At 34.4% G+C, this 22,596-nt stretch overlaps 2 protein-coding genes, 1 long non-coding RNA gene and 1 pseudogene across 4 annotated transcripts in view; 1 reads left to right on the forward strand and 3 right to left on the reverse strand.

The window, feature by feature from the left end:
* LOC126689127 (phloretin 4'-O-glucosyltransferase-like) overlaps positions 1 to 22,596 on the reverse strand; it is a 78,585-nt gene that overhangs the window by 53,020 nt on the left and 2,969 nt on the right. The gene's annotated exons all lie outside the window — the stretch shown is intronic.
* LOC126689132 (phloretin 4'-O-glucosyltransferase-like) lies at positions 3,847 to 5,418 on the reverse strand (annotated as a pseudogene).
* Positions 11,403 to 12,410, reverse strand: LOC126690290 (uncharacterized). Its single transcript, XM_050385403.1, has 3 exons — positions 12,265 to 12,410; positions 12,069 to 12,135; positions 11,403 to 11,984 (listed from the first exon to the last, which is right to left on the reverse strand). Exons 1-3 carry the CDS (start codon positions 12,408 to 12,410, stop codon positions 11,403 to 11,405), a joined length of 795 nt encoding a protein of 264 aa, XP_050241360.1.
* On the forward strand, positions 18,767 to 20,215 carry LOC126689141 (uncharacterized). 2 transcript variants are annotated; one of them, XR_007644432.1, is made up of 2 exons: positions 18,767 to 19,213; positions 19,301 to 20,215. It is a non-coding gene; the product is annotated as an uncharacterized LOC126689141 (long non-coding RNA). The 2 variants fall into 2 exon arrangements; XR_007644433.1 differs by having other exon boundaries at positions 18,767 to 19,183.

Raw genomic sequence — 22,596 nt, forward strand, 5'->3', positions numbered from 1 at the left:
GTAAAACTACATGGTACAACCATGGCTTCTAACTTTTATTATATAGTGTATGATATAATTTATTTTTTTTAAAAAAATTGATAAGATTAAATAAGTTGTTGTCTCTATCAATTGAAACTTTGATGCATGCATGTTTTGTTAAAACATTTTTTGTTATTTTATCTAAAATGCATGTTGCATGTTTTGTTAAAACATTTATTGTTATTTTATCTAAAATGCATGTTGCATGTTTTGTTAAAACACTTATTATTACTTTATTTGAAAAAATTGATAAAAACAAATAAGTTGCTATCTCTATCAACAAAAACTTAGATGTAAGTTGCATATTTTTTTTAAAAAAATGTTTTATCAAAAATATTGTTGTAATTTGGTGAAGCCACTTGGCGCAATCATAGCTTTTAAGCCCAACATTTATTGTATAGTATATGATATAATTGTTTTGGGCAAGAAATTGTTTCTTTGAGGGCCAAATGGAAGCATGAGGTGTACAATTAGGTTATGAGTAGTGACTATTAAACTCGCTTGGCTTGAAAATCGTTCAAGCGTGTCACAATTTCAATTAATTTTTCATGTGGTGTGCAGTAGCTTTTATCCTTAGGTTATATAGATATGTAACAAGTTTTCATTCTCATGCATTTATATTCACTTTTATAGGTTAAAATGTGTTCTTTTTAAAATTTAAATATTTGTGCATGATCAATTGTAGAAATGTATTTGAAATAGTAGATGTGAACTAGTATGAAAAAATATGTTTCCTAGATAATATGCTGTGAGAAAGAAAACCTGATGGCGTCAAGGCATCTTGTTATGACTGACCATTGATTAGTTGATATGGATTGTATGTGAGAAAGAGAAGCTGCTGGCGTGAAGGAGTCTCGTTATGGCTGATCATCAATTAGTTGATATAGATTATATGCTCTACAATTATTACGAATATTACAGAGGCACTCATTATTTTTCATTTTTCTTCTTGTTGAAATATACTATTAATTCCTGAAGTTTATCAATCAAGCATTTTTGAAATTTTAATTTCTAAAGTTTCACCTAAGCACTAATGTTTTCTAAACTTAAAAAAAATGAGCACTATTAGTCTTTTGTCAATTTCAGTTGCATAACTTAGCAACGCATCAATGAGGCTAATTAGGGGCAATGTGAATGCACCAATTTCATGCTTCACAATCCAAATGTAGTAGTCCCGTCCTTGATTTGGTAAAAGAGTTTAATAAAGGACCAATTAGCCCCTATGATGCTGATAAATTAGATTGTGAAATTGAGAGATCTAAGGCACCTCAAAGTTATAGCCTCAAATTCTCTTCTGGCTTGCCCAAGGTAAATTACAAAACTTTACCCAATGGGCTGATAATCCTTTCCTTAATTAAACAAGACCTTCTAACAGAAGATTACAAATCTCATCATTTCCAACCAGCTCTTCTGGCTGCATTAGTTTCCTTGTCCAGCCTTCATCATATATAAACATGACGACGTGTGCATTTAACTCCATATTGCAACTAAGCTAAAAAAAAAAAAGGTTCATGCTCCAACTCCAAATTTTAATGTTTTAACTTGAATATCATAGCCCAGTATGACTTGGATCATCTCCATTATATAACCGAGCTAACCATTTCATCAGCAGCTCTCACATAGTCCTACTACCAGTTGAGTTGAGAATACGTACCGACAACTTTCTAATAGTACTCTAGCTTAGAAAGAAATAAAATTTCCCAATGTAGCACCTCTAGGCGCAACAAAGAAAATGGATGTGAATTAAGTTTAGGCTGCATTTGGTTTTAAGGATTTAGAATCAATGGATGTGAAAAAGGTAATTGTTGGTACTAATTGCTTTAATTGAATTGAAGAACACATTCAATATTTGTGTCTGACTGTTTTTAGTATGTTATCTGGATAATGTTGTGCTTATAATATATTGGGAGACATTTGAATAATAAATTTTGTGTACTCCCTATGTTTGCTTAATAAGGAAACAAAATCATAGCATAATAACAAAACCCATGCATACGTAATTGTGATGATATGAGGTGCAACATTTAAAAGTTAGTGAGTCATAATTATTCCCATCTTGGCTCAAGCCTATACAAACTCACATTTGCAAACCATTTCTTGCATATTGAAAAGCAAAGGAGGAAAAAAAAGTGTACAATGTTTCATTCTTAGATCATGTGATCAAAATGGTGGATGGTCATCTATATATACTGGCAGATATTTGTGCGCAAGGATTTTTATCTTGATGGCTAGCGGTGGAGCGTTGTTGTTCTTGGTATATACAATAAATACTGTATTGAAAATATTATAATAAATTTCGAATGAACTCTTGATCAAATGTTAACCTCTCCTTATGAGTAAGTGAGTGTTGAGTTTATGATAAAGTTATTCTTAATATTCATTTTCCTTCTTTTAAATTTGTGGCACTGAATAGTCAACACCTTTTCTAATGTTTTATTGCTTTCTTCTTTGTTTTTGGTTTTATTACGCCTCGAAAACACTATTTTCTTTTGCCATGTCAATTACTTTATGAGTGATCCGGATCCCATAGCACAAATTTAGAATCCATTGAAAAACAATCATTTATAAGTTTCAAGAATCAAACTGCCAAAATCTTGTGCGATAAGAGGTTATAGCCATAGTTGTCAGTATCGTACGATACGCGATACGTATCGTACGATACGTATCGTATCGTGTGTAAAAAGTTTTGTATCGTATCGGCGTATCGTAAGTGCTTATGAATCGTACGATACAACGTGCGTATCGTATGAATTGTATCGTATCGTAAAATCGTACGTATCGTACGATACATAGAAAAATGCTTTAAAATGAGATTTTTTGTTAAAATTTGTACTTTTATTTGAATCTAACAAGTTGTTAGACTTGTTTTTAACACAAAATTATTAATTTACTTAATTTGGCCTAATAAAATAACATATTCATAAGTTTTTTTCCACTTTCTTTTTCCTATAAAATTTAGACTACACAGTATACACTTACACTTCACTTTAATATTTGCAAATTTATTTTTTGTACTATGAATAAGATATTAATTGACAATATAATTTTTTTTTTTTGTCATTATTGTTATAAGTCCAAGAAACTAAACGCCAGGAAGAATTTTTTTTTTTTAATTATTAAAATAAAAAGAGCAATGAGAGATAGTAAATGTCAATGACGATGAAGAAAATCTTAATGAAGAAATAAGTTTGCAAAATGATAAACATGATGATAGCATTGACTTAGATGGGGTTTATTAGGCAATATGATGAAAATAAATTATTATTTTTTGATCATTTGTAATATATTATCACTTTTAAATTTAAACAATTTGAATGTGTATGTTATAAACACATGCTAGGTTGATTTATTTAGTTAGTTTGTTAAATATTATTACATAAGTGATGAATAAATTAGTCATAAGTTGACTATATTTAAAATTTATAATGAATATACCATTTATATATGTATATCTATAGTTTTTTATAAATTTTATTAAGTGTTTGTGTATCTTACGATACACGATACGATACGATACACGATACGGAAAAATCAAAAATCGATTCACGATACGATTCACGTTTTGACAACTATGGTTATAGCACCAAGGCTGAGACCATGATCTCATTGTGAGGAAGATTTGCCAAAATGCGTTTTTTTTTGTTTGACTAATCTTTTTGTTCTTTAGTCATATTTCAAGAGATGCTCTAATGATCATCATATAAATATATGATAAAAATAAATAAATCATATAATTACTTCTCTGCATTACATGAAATCCATGCAAAAGCAGTAAATGATTTTCCAATCTAGTAACAAATAAAGAAAGAAAAGGTAAGACAAAAGGGGAAAAACATAAATCAACATACAATCGTTTATCTCCACTATTTTATATCTATATTCACAATTAATATAAAAATGTACATATATTAATATATGAAAGTGGACATAAAAACAAACACTTCTTTTATTTCAACAGCAGACCTACACTCTTTCAACAACGACATTACCTTCACCAATCTCATCCACAAAAGCTTTGAGGTTGTTATAGGAAGAACCACCTTCGTTGGCAGCCTCCATCGCCAACTCCTTCCATTTCTTGGCATTCCTTCTAATTGCTTCTCCTCTCTCTCCATCTCCCACAACCAATTCCAAGCATCTCTTAATCTCATCACCTTCAACAATCCCATCCTTATTCACTATCATCCTCACTCCTATCTTCCATACATCTTCAATTAGCTTCACATTCGTCCCTTGATCAGACCACTGTGGAAATGCTACCATTGGCACCCTTGAAACCAAACTCTCCAAAGTTGAATTCCACCCACAATGTGTCACAAAGCATCCTAGTGAAGGATGTGACAAAACCTCCACCTGGGCACACCACGGCACTATCATTCCCATTTGTTCCAATTCCTCTCTGCAACTCAACTTCTCTTCTTCTCCATGTTCCTTAGCTCTTATGACCCACAAGAAGGGCCGCCCACAATTCAACAATCCGCGTGCAATTTCCTCCATTTGTTGCTTCATTAAGACCGCTAAGCTCCCAAATGAAACATAAATAATCGATGATTCAGGCTTAGAGTTGAGCCATTCGATGTAGTCTTTAGAAACATCTCCTCCAAATGACTTATCTGATGGAAGTAGATGTCCAACTGCAACCAAATTAAACTTTTCAATCGCCTTCAAGGCCTCAGGCTCTAGTGCATCAAAGGTATTCACTAGAATTCTCGGATTGCTCTCTTTTTCAAGCACTTCTAGGTGGGCTTGAAACATTGGGAGAGCAAAAGTGTGAGGGTTGGAAGCAAGAAAAAAGGAGGGAAGGTCACGGCTAGTGAGTAATGGTAGTCCCAGTTACTTTATCGAAGATGAGGGGTAGTCATTGTTGTCGTTTCTGATAACATCGGCAAAACTGTTGAAGTAGTAGTAATATATGTCCAAAACCATGGCAGGTTGAATCCAAAGAAGTGTGGAAGGAAGGTGAAGTTCACGCGCCACGTCAGCAGCCCAAGGTAGAAGCAGTTTGTAGACTAAGCAAGTAATGGGACGACCCTGGTTGGCGCTGGACACAATAAGGTGAGTGAGAGTTTTGGAGCCATTGCCCTTGAGCTGATCGAAGTGGTTCTAGGCATCATCCGGGGGACTAAATCCGTCGTCATAGCCATCGAAGAAGGTGACAAACGACAAGCCGTCTGGAGGAGGACTCTTGATCATGCGACGGTGGGCACTAATGGTGATGGCAAAGGTGACCTGCGCTCCCAAGTGAATGAGACGCTCAGCGAATTGGAGGGAAGGGTTGATATGGCCTTGCGCTGGGAATGTAACGAGAAGGAAGTGAGCCATGATATATATTCTATTGGATTTTGGTCCGAGTGTTGAGGTGTTGTGGGTTGTGACTTGTGAATATAAATAAGCTTAATAGGGTTGCATTGGTGCGATTAATGGGGTCCACGTCACAAGTCACAACGTTATTGAACGTTATGGAAGTGAGCCATGATATATATTCTATTGGACGTAGGCTTAGTCAAAAAAAAAAAAAAAAAATGTAGGCTAAAAACAAGTTGTTAAACGTTATTGAACCTTTATTACTACTAGGGTCAAACTATGGTGGTACGAATAAATTAACAATCCTAAGCATATGCTTTCACGATTTCATCTAAGATTTATACAAATTGTATATTCACATCTAGAGGGGAAAGTATAGAAACTCACTGGTGCTGGGAATCAGATGAGTTGTTTAGCAAATCCATTCTTTTGTATACCTTGAGACTGCTTTACAGCTATTGAACAATGATCTAAAAGATATCAAGATTAAAATTCAGAGCCTTGAAATACGGAAGATATCTAAAAGCAGGGAATCTTTGTCAAAAAGTGTAAAGCATGAAAATAATTGATCTTCTGCATGTTAAGAATTTTTTTTTTTTGGATAAGTAAATTGTTTGTTGCCATAGGGATTGAACCCTTAAGGAAAAATGAAAATTACAAACCATATTGTGGAGTTTATGCCTTATTCCAGGATAAGAGAATATATGACACCATAGATATCAGATTAAGCAGACAAAAGATATTAAAATGTCAAAAGTTCTAAGCGACACTTTACAAGTTACAACATGAGGTTTCTTCTAATTCCTAAAAGTTAGTTGTATCACAATTTAAGAAACTTCATATTGTGAAATCATTAAGTCAATAGCAACACAACACCAATGATTCAACTCTGTACATTTTTAAAGAAATCATCAATGAAAGGAATATCCTAATGAAAGCAAGGATCAAATACAGAGACTTCATTTATTGATGTAGTTAGGTCCAAGTTCAATTACTTTTTCTTCTGCGTAAAACAAAGTTCTTATTAGGGAAGTAATCCTATGCATTTGATAGTCAGTTACTACAGCAAAGGGGAATAAGAGGAACACTAACATGTGTCCCATCCAACTTGGAACAAACGTCATAAGTAACAGTGTCTCTTAAGCTGTAAAGGGATTGCATTTGTACAAGATAAAGCAATCTAGATAGCAAATTTTAGCTACTAGGACAAATAAAAAAAGCCATAATACAATTGCACCAACAATGCAATTACAGATACTTGCCAACAAAGAAGAAGGAGGAAAAAAAAAACTACAGATTTGAGTCATAACAAACATTTTCTTCTCTGTTATTGTTTGAATACAACAAAAAAATTTGCGTCTACCCACAAGCCTATTTCTCCTTGTATATCCCAACACAACAGAAGAAACTCTCAACACTTAGGTGGAACACAAGAAAAATCTCCACAATGTTAGAAGAGATTTTAAGTATAGACAAAAACCTCAGAATTCAAAAGTATAAAATATTTAATTATTATCTCTAATTGCTTACATATAGAAGTTTCCCAAAATGCATAAGCAAATTGATTTAAAACATTCAAATACAAAACCAATTCCATTGAAAATCTCACCTCTTTGTAGTAAAATACAATTTTTACAAGGATGATCAGCTAAATTTGAAGAAATATAAGATATATATATATATATATATATTTTTTTTTTTTTGATATAGAAAGTGGTGTCTTAGCCTTTAGGAAGACAATTTCAACCCATGCCCATGAGACACTGATGAAAACAAATAATAAAAACAGAACGCATACCATAAGCCATGTAAATCTCAAATCTGCTCCTATAGCAAATACTAGAAATATTCATAAAAAGAACCACAAGCTAAACATTTTAACATTAGGAAACATAAAATCATCTTAAACCCATATATCAAATCTTTAGATTTACTCTGCTATCACACAAATATACAAAATCTACATAACCCATAAGCCTAAAATTATACACAAAGAGGACCAGACATAAATAGAAATTTTGTATTTGCTCTGTTGTCACATGAACATCCAAAATCCATAAGAATAAAAAGACATACTCACTAAGTGTCAGAACATATTGAATTTAGAGACTACTTAGGCAATACTCAAATGAATGAAAAAAAAAGGTAGACTTACTGAATGAGCTTTCAAAAGATCACATACACTATGAAGATGAAAGCCCCTGAATCATTATGCCATCACATGCATATATAAAATCCCCAAAACCCATAATATCACAAACTTGCATAATATAACATCAGAGGCTCTCTATATGCTTTGTATTCAACAAATATACAAAATCCACCCACAAGCTTAAACTCAAAAAAGAGCAACAATTTCAAAAAAAGAAAAAAGAAACTCAAATACTTTAGAAATCACACAATACATAGTATCAAAGGCCCTATTGTGCAACAAATATACTAAATCCACCCACAAGCTCAAACCCATAAAAAGAACAATTTTTTTTTAAAGAAAGGAAAGAAAAGAAAAGGTCACATACTCCAAAAATCTCACAATTAGTATCAGTCACTATATACATATACAATATATTCTGTAACAAATATACAAAATCTTGAATACCCAAAAGCTCAAACTAAGAAACCCCAAATAAAAACTAACAAAATAGAAAAAAAGAATCAGAAAAACACAAACATCACATTGTCTATTCAAGCTCAAGTACTACACATACACATAAAAACCCACATTGTCAAACCCAACAACCCATAGACCATTAAAAAAAAAAAAAACTGTATATATATATATATAAATGAAAGTTCAAATAGTGTAAAAACACCCTTGAACGTTTAGACCCCCAATTTACAAATTACCAATTCAAGCTTTATATCAAACAATTAATGTGTGGAACATGAACAAAAGCTTAATACAGAATTGATAAACAATCTAAGCCAATTAAAATCACATCCACAGTAGAAAATAAAAGGCAAAGATAAAGGGAAGAGAGATGCAAACACAAGGACAACACACGATGTGTTATCGAAGAGGAAACCGAAGCCCTCGGCGTAAAACCTCTTCGCCGCCCTCCAAGCGGTCAATAATCCACTAGAAAATGTAGTTGGGATACATGAACAACAATAGACCCTCCAAGCCTAATCTACCCGATGTACCTAAGCCCTCCAAGCTTCTTGCTCCAACGAGGTTGCGTCGAACCTTTTTCTTTTCTAGCTTACCGGATTTTGCTATAATCCATAGCATCCGCCATCCTTAGCATCTTCCAATGCTTCCCAAAGCTCCAAAAACACTCAACACTCTAAATGGGTGTGGGTAGTGTTTGGATAGAAATCTCTTCTCAATAGGTATGACAATGAGAGAGGGAATGAGAAGAGACTACAAAGATTTCTCTTTAAGAATGAGTAGCTCTCTCTAATTGGGTGGGTGTTTTGAAGAAACCTCTCTTAGGGTTTTTCTATCTGAATAGCCACACATATTTTGTGGGAATGAGGGGTATTTATACTGGTGTGAGAATGGAATGCAAAGAGTCAGTTTTTCCAAAACAGGGTTGGCTGGAGACTTAACCTCGCGACTTAACTGAGTCGCGAGTTCAAGCCGCGAGCTAGCTAAATGGCCAGTCTGGATTTTTGTCTTGTAGTGCTCCAGCTGGCATGACTGTTCAGCTACCCTGCATGCTCTGCGCGTGTGCAACTTTTGACGGCTTGCAAGCTGTGAGCTTCCCGCAAGATCCAGCCGTGAGTCCCTGCTTCACTGCACAGTCTTGAGCATTTCTTCACACTCTCTCACACACTACCCTTACATGATTCCCATCTAAATACAGGGTTTCTAAGTGCTGTATTACAAGCAAATATGTCACGGAATAAAGCCAACACATGGTTGATTAAATTCAACCTTACAATAAACGAAGCTATTAGACATACCCTATTGAGAGAACATGAAGGAGAACACACGCATACCATGATGAAGAAGCTTTGTGCCCTCTACCATTCTCCATGGATAGACAAGAGAAGAAAGAGAAAGCAAACCAGAAACAATGTGATATACAGTGAAAGAAACACACCAAAGAAACTGCTACTATATGTACACCAATGTGTTTAATTTATTTACTTTCCCTTATAGAATTCCAAATTCAGAAGCTTATGGCAAAGTATCATAATATTTGTTTAAGATTTTAGTCATTTTGTGGGGGAAAAAAAGTCTTTGTTTTTTTCTCTCTTTCTTTTACATGGGTCTTTGAGAGTCGCTGCTCTGCTTTATTGGGGTGGTGACATGTGGTTAAAGCTGTGTAGTGACTTGTACTCTCGAACCTTAAACTTAGCAACACCCCGCACTGAAAGTAAAAGAGAGAGTTTCAGTCAGAGAGACAAGAACGTAGATTTAATAGACATAAGATTAATCTACTCCATTTTCTCCTATCCCTGGTTGTTAACCTATCTTTAATGGTCACCCAACCTATAAACAAAATTTGAAGAAAGGAGCCTCTAATAAAAACACCATTCATCACTTGGATTTTGATGCTCCTGAAAGCTTTGCTGTGGCAATTATGCATAAAATGAATGCAGAAAACTAAGAGATAGAATTGGGAGAAGAACAAAATGAATTTGAAAGTGAATTGCATTAATCACAGGGAACATGTACATCAGTATAAAAACTTGTTCTAGACTACAAATATGCCTTTGATAGTTGGTAACAAACAATGCAAGATTAACTACACTTACTAGTTACCTGCCATACCAAAAGATGGTTGTAGGGTTAACTGCTATTATAGAATTGTAGTTATAACAAGCTGAACTAATCTGTAACAAAGAGGAATACTCAATTCTGAGAGACAAGCATGGTTCTCAAAAGATGGAAAAACTTAATAAATAAAAAAGGCTCATTTTCCAAAGAACAACCTCTCTCTCACAGTGTGTCAAAAGGGTCTGTTCCTCTATGTCTTAGGCCTTTGAATGATTAAAAAAAAAAGAATAGAAAAGTACAGAGTGTAATCTCAAATAATGTTTTCTTCTCCAACTCCAATCAAAAGTGTGAATTTTTACTTAGAAACAACCAGACAAAGAAGAGCATGTTCACTACTTTTATTCCATATATTATAATCAACCAAATGCCACAGATTGACCAACCTTAAATAAAAACATAGACACAAACACAGCAAACAGCGAAGCAAAAACACAGCCCAGAAGCAGAATGAGAGAGAGAAAGCAACAACTCTAAAAAGAGACAGAGATGTGGTAGTTATTGTTGTAAGAAACAATGTTTACCTGTAGAACTAGCTTAGGCTAGGAGGAGAGAGAGAGAGAGAGAGAGAGAGAGAGAGAGAGGTACAATGAATGAACACAATGGGAAAAGAGTTTGTGTTTTTGTATAATACTTTGATTTTATTTTCATCTGAGGGAGTTCTTTAACTGTTTTTCCTGAGAGACAACACTCAGAGAACCATACACACTGAAGCATGGATTGAAGGCCCAAGAAAACTCAACTTTAAGAAAATACAGAATCAATGCATATAGCAATTATCAGAAGGCATTTTTGAATATCATGATCAACATTTATAAGACAAAAATAAGTTTAGAAACCCTGTATACATGCAAGTTAACTCATCATAAAACCAATTGGTCTCTTCACAATTAAAAGACCAAACCATTACTGGAAAAAAATTTAGAAATACAATCAACAAAATCACCAAGTTATATAATAAACCACATCAAAAGAATACAAAACATAGAATACTATATAGGGAATAAACAATTACATGATTGAATGCTGCATTCTCATGGAAAATTAATCACATAAGATGTCTTGACAAGTCACAAAAACAAAGCATTACACAAAACAAAAACACATTCTGTTTGAAATATGCCAATTCATGAGTTCAATAATGATTTCAAGATATGCCATGAAAAAGTGCCTGATAGGTAAAGAAAGATACAGTATATTCGTTTCTTAATATCTCCAAAGAGATTGCAAAAAACATATATATAAAACCTGGCATACATTAAACAGAAACCTTAAAAAAATAAAGAAAAAGTTTACTAGTTTTACTAAAAATGAAATTCAAGGTGCCTTTGGTACTATTTTTCTAGCCACTTTAGTTGGACGTCCTTGTCATCACGAAGTGTTGCAAACATGTGCCTACCCTGCTCTTTTTCCATGAAGTAGAGGGTGCTGAACAGATGAAGGTATGATCCGAGTGCACACCGGGAAGACTCAACACCATGTCCAGAATTGCATTAACATGAGTAGTTGTTGTGGAAGCAAATGGTGTACGGGTACTTACACTTCTACTTTCAATAATAACATCTGAGATGCTCTTTAAAGAGTCGGACATCTCTTGCGTAACTAAACACTTTTTTCTTGATTTCTTGCAAATTGGCTTGAAAAGGTGGACATTGGTTGCCAAGCCTTTTCCCTTAGTCACTGCCGATCCTGCCCTCGACGATGATGGACCTTCAACCTCCATTGCGTCAACATTCACAAAGGGTTCACATTGGGGGTCAACAAATTTTGTGCTATCAGTGGAGTCCCCAGACCCTTCGGTGGTTTCCTTTGGGGTTTGACCGCTCGTGCAGAATGCATTTTTCCCCGTTGCAACCGTGCCTCCAAACATAATGTTCATGAAGTCACGATTCGGCAAACCTTTATTTTTAAAGGTTTTTGCATTGGGACATGTCTACATGTGGACAATTAGTAATTAGAACACAATAATATAGTTGTAGACAGTAAAGATTTTCACAATTATGTAAAGTGAACTAACCGCAATCTTTTGAGTCCACCACTCATTACTGGCCTCAAGCATCCCAGTTCCAGCATCATAACCCAACCTAGTCTCATTGTCAAAACACTCGTTATACTGCTTCCACCCTTTTCTCAGATGATCTCATTTGTTTTTAATTTGCAGGTAAGTCACCACTTTTCCCATGGCACCCAACTGCTCAATCATTGCATCAAACCTAGTTTTGGTAAAAAATCCTCCTTTCCTTTTGCCATCTAATACTTGAATAGCACAGAACTCACAAAAAGCTTGTAGTTCCTTAGGGTCTTTCCAGTCAGCTCTCGGATCATTACTACCACCGTCCTTCGATTTCTCCTTAACCATTTTTGCTACAACTTCCTTCTATACTCATTGAGGCATTTCAACAAACAGTTCATGTACATATCATAATCAGTTAGGCATGCCCACATGAAAAATGCAAAGTAAACTCACATATATCCAAATACAACAGAGGGAGGAAGAGAAACAATGGTATTACATGAAGGATCAAGAAACCCACATACTAGTGTCATGGAAAACACAAAAGAACCACACACAAATGTTGAACACAAAAACCACACACAAACATTGAACACAAAAAACCACAGATTGATGAAGCCTCATGGAAAACAATATATCCACATACCAACAAATCAGAGAGCATGAGAAGTTAGACACAACTTACTTGTGAATGCAGAGACCCATAGTGTCGGCAACGATGTCCCAAGCGAAGAGAAGGTGAACTGCTATTGATGAAGAATAGAGGGGATCTTTTCAAAGAGTTCCACGTAATGGGTTTGCTTGTACCGTGTGTGCTCTGTTTTGATGGTTTTGTGGTTGGTAGGTAGGTACCATTCATTGAAGAGGATTCGGACGGAGCATTGAAGAGCTTTGAAAGCACTCTGCCATGGTAGTTGAGAGGAAAGAAGAAAGCTGAAGAGAATGAAAATAGCCGTTGTGAAGAGCGCACCGTTTTGATCAGATGATAGCTGTGCTTGTGCAATGAACAGTACACGCACCATTTTCATCAGATTGTTAAGCGCACCGTTTTTCACAGTACATGCACACGCCTTGGAGTTTAATGAAACGGTGTGCCTCTTTTGTGTTTCAGCTCTTTTCAATTCATTCGTGAATGTTGCTGGCTTTGGTGTCCATGAACAGTACTTCAACACGTGTTTGGAGTTTAATGAAACGGTGCATTGAGCTTGCGTTTCAGCTCTTTTCATTCCTACGTTTCCTCAGCGTTTATTTGTCTATTGTGTAGCGTGGGTCCCAACAAATAATAAATGCAAACGTGAAATGCAGCCCAAAACGTGGATCCAAACAGATACTTAAATCATTGTGTTTCCGAAGGGTCAAAATATTTGCTGCGGAAATTACATTACCGTGAAATTCAAATTGTGAATACCGAGGGGTCAAAGTCCAAAGCGTTAAAAGATGAAATTTAAAAGTGAAAGAACAAGAGAAGTTAAGAGATCACTGAGAGAGTCTATAAACTACTAATGCATAGAGCTATTTGAGGCTACTGCGAGAGAGAGAATTCTATATGAGAGCTGCCCCACCACTAGATAAGTTTTTTTTTTTTTTTTTTTGGTGCTAATTTCAGATTTCATTTCAGTCCTCTAACTTTGTTTTCATTCATTTTAGTCCTCTAAGTTTCAAATTTATTCAATTAAGGCCTTTTTGTTAATTTTTGTTAAAATTTTTTGAAAAAAAAAAATTCTGGAAAATAATTTTCAATCATTAATTGAATTTTTTTTTTTAATTTAAAAAATTTGAAGAAAAATTTATAAATTTGAAAAATTAACCACAACATATAACAAAATTTGATGGAAAAGCTTTAATTGAATGTACTTGAAAGTTAGAGGACTGAAATGAAATCTGAATAAACTTAGAGGGTTGGTTTTGCATTTTACCTTTTTTTTTTCTTTTTTGATTTTATTTGATTGGTTTTGATTTAGATGTTTGGATATGTTTTTTTATTTTATTTTATATTTTTTTATATTTATTTATTTATTTACGGGGGTGTGGATATGGATTTGTTCATTCTTCATTGCTAGGTCTCATTAGACTCTTAACTATTTTAGTAATTGACAAACATATAAATCTTACTTATTTTACACAAAAATCTCGAATTAGGATGAGTATAAAATTTTGAAATAATAATAATAATAATAATATAAATCTTACTTAAAACCTAAAAAACCAGTTTTTTGAAGATTATAACAAATAAGAGAGGAATAATTTAAGAACCAAATATTATGAAATGGTAACAGACTTGCAGACACACTTTAGTTTCTTTGACTTTTTGGACTACTATAACAAAAGATAAGTGTAATAGAGAAAACATTGTCATGGATGAAGACAGAAAATCATGAGAAGGTGTACCAAACTTATCCACCCTTTGAATCAGTTATATTGAATCAAAGTAGTGGAGTCCAAGTGTTGGCTACTCCTATTAAAAGACCTAGTCTAAGTGATGATAATAAGAACCTAGATAGTATAATTCAACAGAATAATTATACTAATATATATCTAAAATCAATTGGTCAAAAGCTACAAGACATAGAAGACAGAATAACGCCACCTTCTACTTCCATAAAAAACGAAAATGAGTCCAATACCCCTTTGTTTATCCCCCATGAAGTACCTCCTCACCTTAGATCACCTTTAAAGAGACCTATGACAGAGAAAACTAATGATCTACTTAATGAAATAAATAAAAAGTTAGACTTAATAAAACTAGAATCACAAAAAGACATGGAGCCACTAAAAAACAAAAATATGAAGTTAAATACAATAGGAAGAACCGAGTCTTCAGAGGATGAAGAATCAGAAAACAATCAATTAACAGATTTGACAGACTTATTAGACATAGATAATTTAGAATCACAATTTATAGATAAATTACAAATTAATAAATCAACTTTAGCATCTTCATCACAAGATTGCAAAAAAGAAAGGATTGAAGAAATATACCCCAAAAAGAATTGGTATCCTAAACCTACTCCCCCTGATTTACAATTTGAAGAAAGACATACTTTTGTTAATTCATCTTATTCGCCAGATTTAATATATGAGTGGAATATTGATGGAATGTTAGAATATGAAATAATAAATCTTTTACATGAAATGACTTTGCTCACTAATGTTTATAAGAATCATGGAAAATCAGACCACCAGATAGCCCATTTAATTGTCACCAGTTTTACTGGCCAATTGAAAGGCTAGTGGGATCACTATTTAAATAATGATGATAGAAATCAAATATTAACAGTTATTAAAAGAGAAATAGATGGAAGTGTTATAATGACAGATAGACAGCCTTCACAAGATGCAGTCAATACTTTAATTTTTACTATAACTAAACATTTTGTTGGGGATCCTAATCAATATAAAGAAAGAGTTTAAGATGTTTTAATTAATTTAAGATGCCCACAACTTTTAGACTTTAGATGGTATAAAGATGTTTTTATTTCAAAAGTTTTAAGTAGAAATGATTGTCAACAATCTTACTGGAAAGAAAAATTTATTGCTGGTTTACCTTATTTCTTTACTCAAAAAGTTAGACTTGATATAGCTAATAATGATGGAACTATAGAATATCCTAGCTTAACTTATGGTGACATAATGATGGAACTATAGACTATCCAACATTCCAAATAGATACAGAGAGATGTTCATAAGTCACTACTGTTTACCAGCATGCGTGAAAAGAGACTGATTCCCAGACAAACTACTACTCATCAATAGTAATTTCCACAATATTCTACAAGTTTCCACCGACAGATTAACTTGAGTTAACTTTACTAGCTCAGGTTACTTTTGGAGACTTACCATGGTTCATTTCATCTATAAAAGGACAGACTTTGAAGACAAAAGACAAGTCTAGAATTAAGGTTCAATTCTCAGGTCCAAATTCTCTAAGGTTCTAGTTCTCAAGGTTCCAATTCTCAAAAAAAAAAAAGATAGCCCTCTCTCCCTTAGAAATACTTTTGTAATCCTTCCTCTCTTGTAATCTTGTAATCCTATAACCCTTCCCTTCAAACAGAATCTTGTAACCTTTCAGTTTCAAAGACAGATTTTACTTTGTAATCTTGTAACTCTTTAGACAGTTTTATTTTCAAAGCTTGTATCAAAGATAGAAGTTTGTTTTCAAGTTTTATCAAAGACAGAAGTTTTATTCAAGTAAGATTTTACTAGTTTCTGTTTTCATATTCCATACTTCGTTTTAACTAATTTTGAATATATCTATTTTGCTATTTTCTTCTTTATCATTTATTTTGTCATTGTTTATGTTTCTATATTACTACTGTGCTCTCTCCACTGTCAGAATTATAATCTATTTCCTCATAATCCATATTACTATTTAACCAATTATTGTCTATATCTCTTATGCTATAACCTTCATCAAAATCTATATCATCATAGTCCATGTTTCTTATTAGTGTGTGCCTAGCCTATAACTATTGTCTTTCTTTTCCGTGAAAGTTGTCTTTAAGTCTTTTAACTCATGATTCTTGTTATCTTTCTCATAGTCTTTCTTATTGTCTTTATATGTTATGGCTATAGGTCTTTTAGTTGCTTTTAGTTCTCTATCATCTTTTCTATTACTATTTATATGCTAGTTTTCTATTACATTATTCCTTTCATTCTGACAATTATCTGTCATGGTCTTTGTTAAAGGTGATCTATGATGAGGTTCAAATTCTCTTTTTGAATTTAAAGCTTTCATTCTTTCAAGTAGGTCCAAACAACTATCACTTTTCTTTTCTACTCTAGTGTTTATTATGGATCTTTCCATAGTTTCTAAAGATTCTAATTTTTTTATTAATTCTGTCTAATAAACTATTATTGTAACTATCAGTCTGTCGGTTGATTTTATCTTCTGTTAAAGTACTCCAATTATTTATGCTATTATTATAGTTATAATCATCTATATTGTAAGGTTGAATTTATTCAACCATCTAATTGGCTTTATTCCGTGCCAAATTTTGCTTGTAATTCAGCATTTAGTAACCCTGTATTTAGGTGGGATTGTTGTAAGGGTAGTGAGTGAGATAGTGTGAAGATTGCTCAAGAGTGTGCAAGAAAACAGAGTGTCGCGGCTGGGACTCGCGGGTGGACTCGCGGCTTCAACCCGCTAGAAGATGCACACGTGCCAAGCATGCTGGAAGATGAACAGTCATGCTAGCTGGAGCACTACAGGACAAAACAGGACAACTGGCCATACGGTTAACTCGCGACTGGAACTCGCGACTTAGTCAAGCCGCGAGGTCAAGCCGCGAGCCACCCCTGTTTTGGAAAAACCTGACGTTTCGCATTCCTCTTCACTTCAGTATAAATACCCTTTTAACCCACGATTGAAAGAGAGCTTCCAGAGAGAATTTTGAGAGAGAAACCCTAAAGAAAAACCAGATTGTTTCACCCACAATCTCTACCTTAGAGTCTCATCAAATTCCCTCACTCTCTTCCTCTCCATTGTCAAATCCTTGAGAGGCATTATACCAAACCTGGTTCTCACCATTATCATCCCTGTGAGACAGACGTTTGGAGTTCTGGGAAGCAGTTAGGAAGGAGCCAATATTCATTGGTTGATGCTACGGTGTAGTAGCGGAATCCGGAAAGCTAGAAAAGAAAAAGGTTCGGCGCAACCTCGTTGGAGCAAGAAGCTTGGAGGGCTTAGGTGCATTGGGTAGATTAGGCTTGGAGGGTCTATTGCTGTCCTTGTATCCCAACTGTATTTTCTAGTAGATTGATTACCGCTTGGAGGGCGGCGGAGAGGTTTTTCGCCGAGGTCTTCGGTTTCCTCTTCGATAACACATCCGGGTGTTATCTCTGTGTTTGCATCTTCCTTCCTCTCTATCTCTGCCTTTACATTATCTGCTGTGGTTTATTTTGTTATGGCTTAGATAGTTGTTTAACCAATTTCATATTATAGCATATGTTAAGTTTCCGCACACTAGTTGTTTAACATATTGCTTGTGTTGATTAAATTGTTTTTTTGGGGGTCTAAACGTTCAAAAGTGTTTTTGTACACGTTTTTGAACTTTCATATATCATTGTTAGAATCAGAATCTATTTCCTCATAATCCATATTACTATTTAACCAATTATTGTCTATATCTCTTATGCTATAATCTTCATCAAAATCTATATCATCATAGTCCATGTTTCTTATTAGTGTGTGCCTAGCCTAAGTGTGAACAAGTAAACAGATGATGAGCTGGTAAACGTATTTATTCTATTTCCAAGCAATTAATAATTACCAGCAGAACTATTACTAACCACTGGTATCCTTGCTATTGGGACCACCTCCTCTGGAAACTCCATTGTGGGACCACCCAAACACATGCCTGTCCATTGACTAACAAAAAACGGGTTGACCAATGTGAAACTATGATTTGCCAACGAGTCTTGAGGCTGACCAACGCTAACAAGGAGCAAATAGTGGCTATGTAGTAATATATGTTCCTAGTAACTTCTTAATTGCAAAGAAATAAAATTCATACATCTACCATCCATGGTTCTGATACCATACAATAATAATAATAAGGTACTGCATAACAAATCCAACTTCTTGAGGTATCTACATAGGATTGGTGGTTATAATAAACCATTATTTCTTCTTTCAAAATAGTCTTTTGAGTTGTTTAGGTGTTGTTTGGATTTTGCAAAACTCAGTTAACAAAACTCTCAGTTAACAAAACAGAGTTTTGTTAACTCATAACCCAAAAACCGTGGGCCCCACATATACAAACATTGTTTGGCTGGGAATTGGGTTAGTTAACAAAATTGAGTTTTAAGAGATGTGAGTTATCAATTTCGGAAACTTGTGAAGCTTGTTTTCAAGTTATGGGTTTGTTCATTTAGTGGCATTTTTCGTAATTTACAGCACAATTGGGTCCCACGGAGCAGAGTGTTGTTCCATTACTGCAGCAACAGATGCTCCAACGGGTAGTATTTTGTCATAACTTTCCCAACTACCCATGCTTTGCAAAGTTCATCTCACTTTCCCTTTTCCTTCTCCCAAACCCATAGCACCGCAAAGCAGAGAAATAAGCTCCAACAGGTCAACTCCAAAAAACGCCGATCAGCCCAACACCAAGCTCTAATAGGTCAACTTCGTTCACTGATTTCGCTTTTCGGTGAGACCCAAATTCAGATGCTGGGTTTTATTTTGATGTTTTTCATTTTTTCTATGTTCCTCCATTTCCATTTTCCTCCATTCACAGCCAAATAGGACTACCTGGCTTACATCAAGTACGAGACTCAGCTCGACTTGCTCGATTGACTCAGGAAGAAGTCGGTGGCGCGTGAGCTTCAAGCCAAAGGAAACATGAAGATGAAGCAGTACCATTCGGACTTCGCCGGCGTCACCAGGATCGTTGAGATTTTTCGCCTTGCTGTTACAAGTTTTAAAGGTGATATTGATTTGTGGTTTCGGTACCTTGAGTTTTGTAGGCTAAAAAGGAATGGAAGAATTAAAAAGATGAAGTCTTTTTTTTTTTTTTGGCTTTGTTTGGTTACTGAGAAAGTGAAGGAAAGTGTTGCTTTAGATTGTAAAATGAGAAAGTCAGCTTAAAATTTTGTGTTTTTTTTTTTTTTTTGGGTATTTTCTTAAGCTTCTTCTGGAGTTATGGGTTCGGGTTTGTGCTTTGGGAGAGTATGTGGGCTAAAGGGGGAAGGGGAAATGAGAAAAGAGAAAAAATGGGGATGAAACGTTCCACGGGTAGGCTAACAGCTTTGCTCAGACCAAGTTATAGGTACAAGGTTCACAAAAAGCTGAAAATTTTGAGTGATGACAAATTGAGTGATGTGTGCCAAACGGGTGGGTATAAGAAATTGAGGTATTTTGAGAGATGAGTGACGAAAATTGAGTGAGGAGTGGTGAGTAATGAAAAAAAATGAACCAAATAGGGCCTTAGAGAGTGTTTGGATTGGGTGAACACTAAGTTATATAACTCAGTTTTCATCACACATAATTCAAAACACGTGGGCCTCACATCATTTCTACTTGTTTGGCTTGGTTTTCTTTCTCATTTTTCATCACTCATAACTCAAAAAAATGAGTTAGAGTGAGTGAAAATGAGAACAAAATTTTTGTATTTCCGAATCATGGATTATGAGTTACAGTGGCAATGTTGTAATTCTTTAGAGCCAAGTGGATCCCACCCGTAAGTCAAGTCACCATCAAGTGCCAAAGCAATAATACTCGCCAACGGTAGAAGTACTATTCACTCTTTCAAGTCACCATTTTTTGTTTTTCCCTCATTTCTCTCTTTCACTCCCATTTCTCTCCACTTTCACTCTAGTCTCCTTGTTCTTGTTTCACTTTTCATAGTTCATACACCTAAAATGTGGAAAAAAAAAAAAAAAAATTTGAATAAACAAAAGAGAAATTTTATCTCGACAATATTTTTACAATATTGTCACAAAAAAATTATAATTAACAAGTTGTTGTAGGTTGTTATTGGTAGACAAAAAAGTAATTTTAATAGTAGGTTTAACTTGGAGCTAATAACAACTTACCACCTATAATTTATTATGAAATTGTTGTAATAAAGTTGTGGATGTAACACTCTAAACATAAGCAACCTATGCAATTTATTATCTATTGTGCCCTATGTCATACAACCAAAAGACTTTTGTAGGTATGGCATTTTTTTTTGGTAGAAACCACTGCTTATATAGAAGAGGAAATTTAGTTACAAAGTTCAGAGGGCATACCCTCTCATAATACAACCCAATACAATCATAAAGGAGAAGTAAAGATAAGTCCACAGGAGGACTTGAAGTAGACAAAAGTCTTGGTTAGTGCTCAATCCCTTCCTAGCCAGTAAGTCCGCACACTTATTGGCTTCACAAAAGCAGTGCTTCATCTTCACCTGAGGAATTTGGTTGATGAGGGTTCTGCAATCCATGATAAGAGAAGCATGATGCAAATTATAATTATACTCTTCCATCACCCACCCAAGACTAACTCTAGCATCAACTTCAATTTCAACAGCCAACAGGTTTAAATTAACACAAAGCATAAGCCCATCCCTTAAAGCCCATAGTTCTGCTTCTACATTGGTTGTTACCCATATGGAGTGGGTAAAGCCTTTCACCCAATTCCCTTTGTCATCCCGGATTAATCCACCACCACCTGCCATACCGGGTTGCTTAGGGAGGACCCATCCATATTAAGCTAATACCAACCGGGGTCAGGTTTGCTCCACCTTACATTAATAGAGTGCTTCCTTTTTCTCATGACAGATCTAGCGGCACAGAATAGGAATTCAGTAGCAGCAGGTTGGACTTCCTTTAGAAGCTCATGATTAGGGCGCGAACTCTTAAAAACTATTTTGTTTCTGTGGAGCCAAAGACTCCAAACTGCGAATGGGAAGATGGTCTTCCAAGGGCTAGGTATGGCATTTAAAACACGCCTGTGCTTGTTAATTCTTTCAATTGCTTTTGTGCAATTGGTGCTTATTTTGTTTTCTTATGTTAGAAGTGACATTTTTACCATAAAATAAAATAAAATAAAAAATGTTCACAAGCAGGTTTCACTTAGTTGAAGACAACGAATTACTAGCAATTTTATTAAGATGTAATGGCTATTGAACTATTTTATTTTAGAAAGAATGACTCTTACATTGAATCATGAAACTCGTTAGAGTGAGTTAGGGCCAAATATTTTCTGAGAATTATCTCACGGTATGTGGGGTTCACAGATGTCAGACAGGGACTACATGACTACAAACAAACCCGTCCATTTTTGGTATTTACTTTCCAAACTATTGCTAAGGCTGTTGATTTGCAAATATAAAGAGAGGTTTAAACTCTTAAATAGAGATGAGTAAATTCTAATTTACCAACTTGTAATTTGGACATATCACAATTTAATTCAATTTATTTTTTTTATTACTACATTTGTGCCCTTAAAGATAGACTATACTAAAACCATTAGGACTACGTTAAAATGAACATATTCTATATGTTGTGGATAATAAACCTTCTCATCTTCTTCTTATTCGTAGGAATTCTTCTTCCAATTCCTCTTCTACAAAACATAGTCTTTGATCTAACCCATAAAAAAACGAAAATCTATTTATAATATATATTATAAAATTTGGATCTTAAAATTGATAGATGCATATTACAATAACACGTATTCATTTTCAAAACATACTACAATAACAAATAGCAACTTCCTATATTTAATCAATATGATATGGATAAACAATGTCACATGTCAACAAATTATTTGTATGTATACATATGTTTGCTATAATACTAGCATATGTGGCATAAAATTTAAAATTTTGAGTGAAGTAAATGCATTTTTTTAATATAAGATAGAATTCTACTCTAATTTAATCTAAGTGTATATGTATGAGAAACTCCCTCCTAGAGACTTGAACTCCGGCCTTTGCCTCCTACACCCCACAAGCATTTATACTTGTGGAGTGACCATCGCGCCAATGGTGTGTGGCGGTAATATACATTTCTTTAGTATGGTATTTAAGTTAACATTTTTATTCTT

Source organism: Quercus robur, chromosome 6 (genome assembly GCF_932294415.1).
Source record: "Quercus robur chromosome 6, dhQueRobu3.1, whole genome shotgun sequence".
NCBI classification, from domain to species: domain Eukaryota; kingdom Viridiplantae; phylum Streptophyta; class Magnoliopsida; order Fagales; family Fagaceae; genus Quercus; species Quercus robur.